General features: G+C 33.4%; 2 protein-coding genes across 2 annotated transcripts; one reads left to right on the forward strand and one right to left on the reverse strand.

Moving 5' to 3' along the window:
• Window positions 1-4,787: 4,787 nt before the first annotated feature.
• On the forward strand, window positions 4,788-7,542 carry LOC136209566 (GTP-binding protein YPTM2). The gene is made up of 8 exons (XM_066001065.1): window positions 4,788-5,046; window positions 5,396-5,468; window positions 5,754-5,801; window positions 5,891-5,938; window positions 6,430-6,501; window positions 6,604-6,759; window positions 6,878-6,981; window positions 7,170-7,542. The coding sequence occupies exons 1-8, from the start codon at window positions 5,033-5,035 to the stop codon at window positions 7,264-7,266; spliced, it is 612 nt and encodes a 203-aa protein (XP_065857137.1). The 5' UTR covers window positions 4,788-5,032; the 3' UTR covers window positions 7,267-7,542.
• Window positions 7,543-7,989: 447 nt separating this feature from the next.
• LOC136209574 (pentatricopeptide repeat-containing protein At4g16835, mitochondrial) lies at window positions 7,990-11,041 on the reverse strand. Its single transcript, XM_066001077.1, has one exon. The coding sequence runs from the start codon at window positions 10,944-10,946 to the stop codon at window positions 8,925-8,927; it is 2,022 nt and encodes a 673-aa protein (XP_065857149.1). The 5' UTR covers window positions 10,947-11,041; the 3' UTR covers window positions 7,990-8,924.
• Between the last annotated feature and the right edge of the window lie 2,374 nt (window positions 11,042-13,415).

Genomic DNA, 13,415 nt, shown 5'->3' on the forward strand with positions numbered 1-13,415 from the left:
AAATCAGAAATTATGACTATTTGATGTACACAACAATAATCTCTGTGCTGGTTCAAAATGGATTTGAGGAAAAAGGTCTAAAACTGTTCAACCGAATGATTTTCGATGAGGCCTCAATTGATGATTTTTGTTTAGAATGGGACCTCAATTTAATCGTTTTTTATTTAATAATAGAATTGGACATTAATATTTATAAATTCAGTGAATTTTTGAATTTTTGAATTTTTGTCTAATTCGTACAAAAAACAGTGTATTTTTTCACATCCCAACATATGTTTGTGATTTGTTACTAATAAAATGACGCGGTGTGAAGTGTAGATGACAAGATTCATGACTAAGAAAACAGTTTGATGAATTATTTCTTAAATTGACCCAAATTGTCAACATTAGGGATAAAATTGCTCTTGGCTTCCAACGTTAAGGGTAAAATTGCATCATTTTAGACGTTAGGGGTAAAATTGCTCCTGACCCAAAATGTTAGAGGTATTTTTACACCTTAACCCTTTATGCGATATTCTTTTGAAGATTAAATACTTACTATTTTTACTGATTTATGTTGATAGATTGTAATTAAAATATTTTGTTTATATGGTTATCGTTGATTTTTTAATTTTTTTTATTATTATATATATATATATATAGTTTGCCCCTACTAATAAAAAATTCTAGATCCGTCCCTGCTTGGGAGTAGGAGAATTCATGGATATGGCTTGTTATTTCGGAGCCCTAATGGTAGTCGGTAAGAGTAAAATGCATAAGTTTAGTTTTCTTAAAGACCAAATTTGGAATATAATCAATCACTGGAAGGAGAAGTTTCTATCAAGGCGGGTAAGCAAGTTTTAATTAATCAGTTTTTTAATCAATTCCATCGTATATAATGAGTGTATTCCTTATGCCCGGGAAATTTTGGGATGATGTCAATAAGATGCTTAACTAGTTCTGGTGGAAATCCTCGGGTAGCTCTAGCTCAGGTATTCACTAGAAAAATAAAGAGAAGCTTTGCGCCCTCAAAGCACAAGGTGGGATGGGCTTTCGACATCTACACAACTTCAATTTGGTCTTATTAGCGAAGCAGGGATGGCGAATTTTACAAAATCAGGATTCTTTATGACAATGGTGCTACAAGCAAGGTATTTTTCTTCTTCAAACTTCATGTCGGCAGAACTCGGGCACAATCCGTCTTATATTTGGAAAAGCATCTTGGCTAGTCGTGATCTTCTTTGCAAAGGGTTACAATGTAAGATTGGTAATAGGGCATCAGTTGAGGCTTGAAGCAGTCCATGGTTATGGGGCTTTGATCTTCTTAATGTGGATGGGGATTGGAATCGTGCTCTAGTGAGGGAGTTTTTTTAAACACCAGAGATTGGAATTTGAGTTGGGTTGACGGTTGGTTCTAGATGCATGAGAAGTCGTGGATTTACTCAGTTCGATGTGGCTATAAGACGTCATCTTCCTCGGAAGTGCCTTTAGTTCAGTTGGTAGATTAGTCTCGTGTTTGGTCTTTTCAAGTGTATCTGAAGGTCAAGAATTATATTTGGCGATTGTTCTCCGTTTCCCTTCCAACTCTGTCAAATTTGGCCAAATGTCGCTGCACTCATGATAATATTTGTGCGACTTGTAAACTTGTTAGGGAGGATGAAGAGTAGGGGGAATCCAGTATGGGGGCACTGAGTATTTTTTTTTTAAACCTAGGTATTAATTTTGAAGTTTCAGAGCTTTGCCTCCCTTCATCAATGGAGGTTTAGAGTTTACTGGTTCTGTAATTGAGCATGAAGAATGGTTTTAAATTTAATATTTTCTTTTTATTTTTTTAATTCTATTTTAAAGCAAAACGACATCGTTTTATTTAATTAGCACTTCGTCGTTTTGTTTACAACAAAAATAAAAAAAATAAAAAGTAAATATTTACATGTAAAACTAAATAGGTCCTAAAACAAACCATCGGTCTCTCTTAGGCTCTGTTCTTTTTGACTTAATTTCAGCATAAGTAAGTTCAGTTCAGTTAAGTTAAGTTAAGTTCAGTTCAACAGCATTCAGTTCAGTTAAGTTCAGTTAATTTAATTTCAGTAATTATCATTATTTATTATAATTATAATTATTTATATATAATTTATTATTATTTATATATAATTTATAATTTAATATTATTTATATATAATACATCATTATTTATTATAATTATAACTATTTATATATAATTTATTATAATTTATAATTAAATATTATTTATATTCGTCATTATTTATTATAATTATAAGTATTTATATATAATTTATAATTTAGTATTATTTATATATAGTTCATCATTATTTATTAATAATGTATTATTATTTATTATAATTGATATATAATTTATAATTTAATATAATTTATATATAATTCATCATTATTTATTGTAATTTATAATTTGTTATATATATAATTTATTATTTTTTATTATAATTATAATGTTTTATATATAATATATTATATATATAATTTATCATTATTTATTGTAAATATAATTATTTATATATAAAATATATCATTATATATAATTTATTATAATTATAATTTTTTGGTGTAGTTAAGTTAAGTTAAGCTAAGTTCAGTTCAGTTCAGTTCAATTAATTTAATTTCAGTTAAGTTAATTTAATTTAATTTCAGTAAAAAAAGAACAGAGTCTTACTCTCTTTAATCTCTTTACTTCTTCCTCAATTCCTCTTTCTTCTTAAACCTAATTTGAAATCCTTAATCCTAACTAAGATTAAATCAAAATTGGTAGCCACTCCCTCCGTAGTCGAATCGTTGATCGTTGGTCCGGCACTCCATCTCCGATCTTTGTCTCTCTACTTTGGTATTTTTTTTTGCTCCTACTTGAATTTTGATTTTATATTTCTGCTACTATTTTACTTGAACTTGAGCTTTGATCTCTGGTTTTTATTAATTATTATGTTTGGATAAAAATTATTTTAGTTATATTGTTTGCCGCCATGGGGGAGAAATCCTGGATTCGCCCCTGATGAGGAGCATGTTTTCCTTGAGTGTTCAATGGCCAAAAATGCTTGGTCGGTCTTTTTTGGGGACAGTCATATGAACTCGGTCGGTAGCTTCCTAAATTAGTTAGCTACTATTTTTATCACAAAGAACATCTCCGGTTCTGGATGAAATTGTTGTTCTGGTTTGGAAGTTATGGAAACATCGTAACTCTGTCATTTGGGAGCAGATTCAGTGCAATCAGATCGAATTATTCAGTTCACAAAGCAGGACCTTCTTAACTAGAAGTGTGCTCAGAGTCTGTGCAAACAGGTGATGCGAGCTTCTGATTCAGTTTCTTCGAGGTGGCAGTGCCTGCCAGAAAATCACTATTATTGTAATGTTGACGCGGGAGTTTTCTCTGAGGCTGGTTATTGCTATGTAGGTTTTCTTCTTTGTGATCACTCGGGCTATTGCGAGTATGCTTTTCATGCTCCTTTGGAGGGCTGTTTCAAACTTGTTATGATAGAAGTTATTGCTGTCTGGGAAGTACTTTCTTGGTTGAAGTCCACCGACCGCATGGATGTTACGGTTCTCTCGTACTGTCTCTCCGTGGTACAAGAAATAAAGCAGCCTTCTTCTCAATTGTCTTACCTACCTGAAATAATTCATGATTGTTCAAGATTTAGATAATAGTTCTATTTCTTTTGTTAAACGTTCAGCGAACTCAGCAGCCCATTCATTAGTTTGGCGATTAGTTATTTATCTGTTTATAGAGAGTGGACATGTTCTCTCCTTTTTTTAACGATGTTCTTTTATCTAATTTAAGTTAATAAAATATTATTTCTTTCTTTATTTATATATATATATATATATATATATATATGTAAAATTCGACATATAAAAGAGAATTATTGGACATTTTCTCTTTTGAAAAAATATTATACCATTTTTTAAAAATATTTCTACAGAATTTAGCATTAACGATGGAGTATGAATTATTTTCATCATGAATAGTGCCCAATTGATACATAATTTGTATACTGTTGCTATTGATATATTATTAATTTATTATTTTATGCTTATATTAATTATTATAATATAAAACATGTGTCTCGATTATTAAATTTAATTATTAATTTGTTTTCGTGGATATAGTATTGTAAAAATTCTCTATAAAAAGGTAATACAAAAATTCAAGCAATATAAAAAATTAAAAACAAAATAAATAAAAATAAAATATTATATGAATTATATTGTATTTATTATAATAATAATAAACTATATTTTGATTCATGGAATGAACCAACCATTTGATTAATTTTATACTCCATCATCCAATGGTGAAAACACACCAATTAATGATACTTTGTCAAAAACAAAATAACCATAAAAGGCATCTCAGTTTAAACTAAACTAGAGTAGTTAATAGTGATTGAGATTCTTATCTAATATTATTTCTATTTCAATTCCAACTCTAATTCACTTAAGCCAAATTCTACCATAGTGTTTTAATATAATCATATAACAATTTCTATTTTTTTAATACTCTCAATTAAATTATTAATCGAGTGGTGTGAAGGGGCAATTCTCAGTTCAATCCTTCAATTATAAAAGGAAAAAAATAAAAATGATTAAGGTGGGGAGTTTCATGATTAAAAAAAAAAAAAGAAAAAGAATAGTAGTAGCTGATTTAAGATTAAAACTCCTCAAAATAATTGGCTAATTTCGTAAATTTAAAATATAAAGATGGGACACGTGGCAAGGATTGATACTTCTAATACGTCACAACCACTTCAAATAAATTCCGACAAATTCGGGTTCTTTTAAATACACGTTCCTTCCTTCACCTCTCCTATCTCCCACCCAAAACAATTCTTCGATTTCACCTTCTGTCTCTCTTCCTTTTCCAAATACAAACTCTATTTCCTCTCCGCGATTTTTCCTAATTCTCAATTCAATTTCTCCGGCGATTTCCTCATACTTCGATTGATCTCGATATCATCAGCTTTTTCCCCTTTAATTCACCGGCTTTTTGTGATTCGTCTGACTCTGTTCATCCTTTTACCACTCAATCATGAATCCTGAATAGTAAGCTCTAATTTTATCCTAATTTACTTTTCGCTGATGGATTTTGTTTTAATTTCTCTATTTTAATAATAATAGATTCTGATTCATATGTGATTAGGTTGGATCTGGAATTCATTATTTCGGTTGTTAATTAATTGTATATATCTGCGATTTATTATTTTTTATAGGTTTTGGTGTACGTTTTGTTGTTAAATTTGATCTGCGATTGTTATTTGATTTGGTTTTTGTTTGATTGCTTAGATCTAGGTGCTTTGACCTTGGATCAGTTGACCCCATCCTTGGTTTTATTCGTTTTGTTGATCTATAGGCTAAGGAATTCATATTGAATTTTTGTTTCTCGATTTTGCAGCGATTATTTGTTCAAGCTTTTGCTTATTGGAGATTCAGGTGTCGGAAAATCTTGTCTACTTCTTAGGTTTGCTGTAAGTTTCTATTTCTGATAATTAAATCTTTATTTCTTGCTTATTTTGCTATTCTGATGATGAATTAACTGTAGATTAAACCTTGTTTGATCATTGGTTGTGCGTAAAAAAATTTGTACCGAGTCTATTTAAAGCTTGGTATACAACAACATGTGATATTAAAGAAACAAATAGCTGATTTCGCATTATTAGGGAACTGAATACTAACTGTTCAGGTTGGTTAGTGGTAACTGGTAAGGGTGAAGCCACACATGTTCTGATTGTTTTTATGGTTTCTGGTAACAGGATGATTCTTATCTGGAGAGCTACATCAGTACCATTGGAGTTGATTTTGTAAGTAATGTTACAAACTGTCTTGTCTTTGCTATTCAATTTCAATTTTGCTGCATAATTAATCTTTCATACTCTATTGTGATGTGTAGAAAATTCGCACTGTGGAGCAGGATGGGAAAACAATTAAACTCCAAATTGTAAGTTATAATTGTATTATTTACTTTCCTATTGAATTAGTTTGATTGCAATTATATTGGAACCATGCTGGAAAGCCCTTGAGCATTGAATTTGGATTATGATAGTGTAGATAATATGCCATTTCTTTTTGGAGCTGGGAGTGTTGTGAGAATGATATTTGATGCTATGGTTATAGTATCTGAACTGGCATTTGGTTGGTTCAGTTGTTTTTTTCGGAGTTTGAAGTCAAGTGTAGATTGCATTACATTTCTTGGTGGAGCTGGCAGTGGTGTAAGGATAATCTGTCTATGCAATGATTATATTATGTGTTGGGTAATGTGTCAGAAACTTTGGGAGCTGACAGTAGTATAAAAATGATCTGTTTATACTGTGGTTATAGTACTTAAAGTTGTCTTGGCTAATTTACCCTGGAATGTAATGTTGCATGGCATAATGTGTCAGTAGTATACAAATAATCACTTTACATTTCATAAACATTTTAAATGTGCAGTGGGACACAGCTGGGCAAGAACGTTTTAGGACAATCACAAGCAGCTACTACAGAGGAGCCCATGGCATCATTGTGAGTTCCTGTTTGCTCTGTTCATAGTTATCAATGTTTTGTTCATTCTGTTTTTTTTCCTTATCTTATGGTGAAATATTATTTCAATGGATTTCTGGCTAGGTTGTTTATGATGTCACAGACCAGGAGAGCTTCAACAATGTGAAGCAATGGCTGAATGAAATTGACCGCTATGCAAGTGAGAATGTGAACAAGCTTCTAGTTGGCAACAAGTGTGATCTAACAGCAAACAAAGTTGTCTCCTATGAGACTGCTAAGGTAACATCAGTGTCCATTTGTTTCATCTGTCTTCTATTTTGACTGAAAATGGTCCTGAGTCAGTTTTCAGTTCTTAATCAATGGTAGTCTTATCTCGAAATTGAATCTCTCTTTCCAGGCATTTGCTGATGAAATTGGCATCCCTTTCATGGAAACAAGTGCTAAAAGCGCCACAAATGTCGAACAGGCTTTCATGGCTATGGCTGCTGAAATCAAGAATAGGTGCTTACAACTCTTTTCTATCATTATGATTAATTGGAACTGAATCGCGTATATATATATTAGTTTAAAGGAGCAATTATTATTTCAATGTTCATACGAATATATAGTAAGATCTTCTTTATGTATTGCTGATGTAATATCAATCTATGACAACGCTTGTATCTTATGGTTTCATTTCTCAACCACAGGATGGCAAGCCAACCATCAATGAACAACGCAAGGCCCCCGACGGTGCAGCTCCGAGGACAGCCCGTGAACCAGAAGTCTGGTTGCTGCTCTTCATGAAAAAAGAGAAATTGGTTTAATGGACTTGTTATGTCAACCATGTTCTTTGTGGCATGTAAAACTAGTTCTCTAGTAATGTTTAGATAAGAAAATGATTTATTATAATTTGCTCTTTCTTGTCACTCGGTCTTTCAGCACTGTTAAAACCTTCCATTCTTTTAAATGTAATTTGATTTAAAGAAACATTTGTACAAATTAGGAATATTGGTGAATACCAGTATTTACCTTCTCCTCTTGATCATCTTATCCCACAGATTATGATATGCGTTTTTTATATTTCGCTCCTGTAATTTATATTGTCCCTGGGCAAGATCTAGCTGTTTAGAAAAAAAATCAGATTTTAAATTGATTAATGTTTTTATTTAATAAGAGCATGAAGGGAAACATTCTGAAATGTTATTAGTGCCCTTCATTCTGAAATGTTATTAGTGATTAAACTTTTTCATATCGAAACCACAAATTGAATTGATTTTTTTATTTGAAGTTTATTAGTGTGTAAAAAATAATTATTACGTAAACCTTTTTTTTTTTTTTGTGGATGATGATACGATTCTGCTGAGCAGTAAAATTGTCTAGAATATAGAACTGATAACTTCTTCACATGAACTACTCGTCCGACTAGATTTTTTATACGATTTAGATTTAGATTTTTTATACTATTTATAAAGATAATCAATCCCACTTAATCATATGAAACAAATAAATAAAATAATATGGTTTTTGATATGATAACACGAAATTGTGGCCACTCGTGCACCACCACCTAAAATATCTATCTGACTTCAGAACAAGTCTAACGAATGTTGGTACTTGTCCTGTTTATGACTAGTGAATACATCACCTGCAATGCACAAAGTCAGTATCATAGACTGCAAAAGGAAAGCTTTCTGGTCGAAAGGGACAGTCCTGAAAATTGGTTATGCAGTAGGAAAGATAAGGTGTCATGCTTGTATTAATATGCACGATAAACTCAAATTCAACAAGGTCACATCTTTTATTTTCAGGACCATTTCTTTCAACCAAAAAGCTTCCTTTGGCAGTAAATGGTGCAATTACATTTCTCCGATTACTTGCTTTGTAAACTAGGCTGTGTATTTTTTATGCATCGTACCCGTCTGATCTGCGTTGGAAACCCTATAGCTGAAGTTGCCTTGCCAATGCCAATGACCTATATCAAACACCATAATCAGATGTGCCTTTCAAATGCTGAAACACTCAGCATACCCAATGTTTATTTTCTGGATATGCAATGAACTTTCTAATAATATTAGCACCTACTTCACTGGACCGGTCCTTGCGGAGCTCAACTACCACCCCCTTTATTGGGATCTTTTTGCTGAAGAATTTACTCCTCTGAACAAATATGAGCCACTACATTTGTATCCACTTAATAGACCCAAAAATGGAGTGAACTTGAGCATCCAATGCAGTTCATTATAGCCACGCCAGATGCACTTCCCATTTAACAATGAGGCAAGTTCTTCTGGAACTCATAAAAGTTTTATGAAGTAAAGGATTGGAGATTTCAGATTACGAAGAACATTGTTGTATTCCACCATTCAGCCAGTTCAACCAGGCTGATCTCACCACCATAATCTAGGAATTCACATATCATTCCCACAAATGGTTTCTATTCTAAGGCTTGCGAATCTGCAAACTTACCAATAGTCACCACAGGAGCAAAAGCCATCCTTGAAATGATGAAACCTTACATTATCTCTGATAATGATTTCTCTTCTTTCTATAGCTGAAATGTACTTTATAGCACGATGACAATCCCCGCATACTCTCAAGTTTTTGAACACCCTGATTGGAGTCCCTGATGGCAATTTGATGAGTCCGTAAGCAATTGCCAGCCTCTCACTGTGTCTCTGCAAAAGATGCTCCTTTTGCTCTTTCCCCACGTTATGTAATGCAAATTCTAGATCCGGTACATATCCTGCTAACTTCATTTTCTTCTCCAATCCATCCAGTTTCTCATGTATGGAGTCTAAATCGGAGTGAGCCATATCTCCCGATCTGAACTTGTGAACCACACTCTTAACTTCAAGCCAGCTGTACCCAGGGGTCTTCACTACCCGTCTGCTTTTCATTGATTGCCAAACCCTGGCAACATCATCCCATTGGTTCAGTGTTGCATAAAGGTTTGCCAGTTGCACATAACCAGTTGCACTAGTCGGATCAAGATTTAGCAAGTTCTTCGCCGCAAACTCAGCCATATCTATATCCTTGTGTATCCTACTAGCACCCAAAAGGGTCGCAAATATAGCAACATGAGGTTTGAAAGGCATTCTTTTTATCAAATCTACAGCCTTGTCTAGCCTACCAGCTCGACCGAGAAGGTCAAACATACATATATAGTGTTCTATCTTAGTTTCAACTCCATAATCACTCGCCATACAGTCAAAATACTTGATCCCAAGATCAATGAAACCTGCATGATTGCAAGCAAGTAATATCCCAATAAAGGTGATCCAGTCGGATCTTATTCCTTCCTTCTTCATTTCATCAAACAAGGCTAGCGCTCTCTCACCTTGCCCGTGTTGTGCATAACCACAAATCATTGCATTCCAAGTGACTACATCCTTCCTCGGAAGCTCGACAAACAATTTCCAAGCATCCTCTAAATCTCCACACTTACAATACATGCTAACTAGGGATGTTCCCGCAGTTGTATCAGTAGACAAAGGAGACTTACAAACTAGCTGATGAAATTGTCTCCCCAATTGCAACGCGGATAACTCACTACACCCGAGCAACAGGCTACTCAAGCTCGACGAGTTTGGCCTGATTCCTAATGCCACCATTGTTCTAAAAAGCTTCAATCCATCCTCAGCTCTACAATTTTCAACATAACCAGCAATCATAGCATTCCATGTAACCACATTTTTCGTCGACATATCTTCAAACAATCTCTCTGCTAATTCAATTTTCCTGAACTTCATATACCCAGTTATCATGGCCGTCCAAGCCACCACACTCTTAACTGGTGCCATTTCAAAAAAATTCACACCTGAATCAAGATCCCCACAAGCTATAAACCCTGAAATCATAGCACTCCATGTAACAACATTTTTATTGGGCATCATATAGAACAATTCAGTTGCTTTCTCCATTTGCCCTTTCTGGGCGAATCCAGATATCATCGTATTCCAGGAAGCTGTGTCTTTGTTGGGTATCCTATCAAAGAAATTTCGAGCTGTTTCCATGTCAGAATTATGTATATAACAAGCTAACATGGTGTTATAGGATATTGTATCTGGTTCAGGTATTTTATCAAACAGTTGTTGGGCTTCATTAATTTTGCCGCGCTTTTTTGAATAAGCAGCCAGAATGGAATTCCAAGTAACTGTAGTTCTAACCTTCATGTTATGGAAAACGGTGAGAGCAGAATCCAGATCACCGGATCTGATATAACTGGTGATTGTCTTGTTTGATAAAATGACATCATTGATTTTATGGTGAAGAGGTGTAGATTTGTTGAAAATGGCGGGTCTTGGGGCCATATTACAGGTAGGAACCAAGTGGGTTTTAATTGTAGAGTTGGATTCATTTTCTGGTTTGGGATCTGGGTTTTGGATTGTGGAGATGAAGAAACAAGTGATTCGGTGTTTGGTTGGTGGGAAAATTCGGAAAGAAGGGATGAAGAGCACAAGTTTTTTGCTTGAGAAAATATACATTCCAAACAAATATTCAAATAGGAAAGTGTCCAGTCAAAATATGTTTATATTACTACATGTTTTGTGTGAATTTCTACTATACAGTTGGTGTATACATCCGATCCAACTAATCAAAAAGAGAAATGGATAACAATTCATAGGAGATAATCAGTGTTAAAAAATAAACACGTACAAATAACATTATTTGATTTGACTTGTGTATTGCACCACGAGTATAATAGAATTTCTCTATATTTTATATAGTTATATTAGTCAGATATTTGATTGGCTATTATATTAGCAAATAAGATAAGAAAATGGAATTGAGTTTGTAAAGATAGGAATATTAGTTGATAGTTTATTAAAATCTCTCACACACATCACGTGAATGTACTTTGGATTTGAAACATGCACAACACATGTTCATCTCATCATGTGTTTAGATTTAACAATAAATGAAGTTGTCATGGTTCGAAATTTCAACTAGTTGGTAAAAAAGGTTTTTATACCATGTAGAGATAGGAATATTAGGAGTATATGATTGAATTAATTTCCCTTGACCATTTTGATCACATGGACCTTAATGATCATGTATTATTTGGCCATTTACCGATAAATTTAATAAGTCTGGATCTAATGGTAAATGATCAAATTCATCTTATCATTAAGGTTAGGTTAACACTGTTGTTCCCTTAAATTGAGAAGTATATTGATTGAGTATGAATAATATACTTGTGACTTAGTGTTAAACAGAGACTATAAGTCTAAGGGATAATTACACCTATAATCTAATAGGTGAAAGGATACTAACAAAGCGGTTCACATGATATTAACAAGAAATTTAGTATATTTAGAGATAATGAGGATATTATCTGTAACAGATTCGTCTTTTTAGATTATATTTAGAGGTATCTTCTATGTTTACTTTGTTTTTGACAAAGTAAGCTTTATTTTGTTTTTTTACTACGCCAAAACCCTCTTCAAACGATGGTTAAAAACCGTCGTCCCACGCGATATAAATCTGTCACGGGGCTCGCTGCCGTCTATTGAACCTTCAGACGACGGTCAGGTTCTGTCATGTTTCGTCATCACACATGACATTAGCCTATTTTCTTACTGTCATTTTACCCTTGTTACGATGCAGCTTATTTATTACTGACGTCACCTTTAATGTCATCAAATGACATTTTTACAATTAAAACCGCCAGGTTAGCGTGTGGGAAATTGGCATATTTAATTTGAGATGACAGTTCGTATAATAATTTCTGTCGTTATAGCATGTTTAGATGGCACACGTCTTAATCAATCATGTCAAAGGATTTTTTTTCATGTGACAGAAACATTAATTTTAATGTCTTTTTATTGCTGTTTAGATGACATTTTTAAAAATTAAAATGTCACTTTATGCCTTCTTCTTCGTTTGAATTTCTGGTTTTTATACCTGAATATAGAAACATTCTAAAATATGAAGATTAAATTCTGTATATCAATGGTTTTAATTTTATTGGAGACCAATACTCATAATATGTTTACATTTGTGCCTATAACGTCAATCCATATCTTGAATAACCAATACATTTGTGAATCAAAACACACAAAAAAATAATCAATCTTCCATAAGTCAATCCATATCTTGGAGTAATAATTAGGCCTATAATCCCAAAGGTCTTGGTATCTGCAAAAGCTAAGCAGGTCATTAATATTACACACAACCTTAAACTCAGTAGTAATTACGTGACCCTTCCCCTTTCACGACCTTTCACTTACCACAATCATATCACTATAAATATATGCATCGTAATTCAAAATCATACCTTCAACAACCAGAAAACTTACCAACAATGGATCCCCTTGTTCAAACTCCAGGAGACATAATTGCTGACTTGGATAAGTTGTACATGGAGAACCCAGAGTGGCTTCTGGCCATCAATGGTACGTATGTCAATCCATAGTTGTTCTGTAACCCTTCCTGGTTTCTTCTGTGTATTTCTAATGATTCTTCTTGGATGATAACGTACAGGTCCTCTCAATTAGGGCTGTAATCGAGCCGAGCCGAGCCGAGCTTTGGCATGTTCAAGCTCTGTTCGCTATAAAATTAACGAGCTCGAGCCCGAGCCGAGCTTGCTATGAAATTATCGAGCCGAGCCCGAGCCGAGCTTTGGCTTGCTCAACGAGCTTGAGCCGAGCTTCGAGCTTGTTTCGAGCCCAAAATCCTCTTTTAGACTTGGTTCATTAAGAAAATTATCTAACCATGAATTGTTTGTGAGTAAATTGTTAATTATATTTGTGAAGTTTACTCGCAAATAACTCTTTAATTGTGTACATAAACAAGCTCACAAGCAAAGTTCGTAAATAAATAAACAAAATGCTTACAAATAGTTCGTCTATTACTCATTTATTACGTTTGTGAATGACAAATGAAATAATATTAAGTTTGGATATTTGTGAACTAACACAAAACTATATAGTTTTCTACAAAACTAAAATTTG

Source organism: Euphorbia lathyris, chromosome 1 (assembly GCF_963576675.1).
Source record: "Euphorbia lathyris chromosome 1, ddEupLath1.1, whole genome shotgun sequence".
Classification (NCBI taxonomy): domain Eukaryota; kingdom Viridiplantae; phylum Streptophyta; class Magnoliopsida; order Malpighiales; family Euphorbiaceae; genus Euphorbia; species Euphorbia lathyris.

Excerpts from the sequence above, each read along its gene's own strand:
- LOC136209566 (XM_066001065.1), top strand. Across the intron at positions 5,469-5,753 it reads GTCTACTTCTTAGGTTTGCT|GATGATTCTTATCTGGAGAG; the intron begins GTAAGTTTCTAT and ends TTCTGGTAACAG. Across the intron at positions 6,760-6,877 it reads TCTCCTATGAGACTGCTAAG|GCATTTGCTGATGAAATTGG; the intron begins GTAACATCAGTG and ends CTCTCTTTCCAG.
- LOC136209574 (XM_066001077.1), bottom strand. The coding sequence starts at position 10,946 with ATGTATATTTTCTCAAGCAAAAAACTTGTGCTCTTCATCCCTTCTTTC.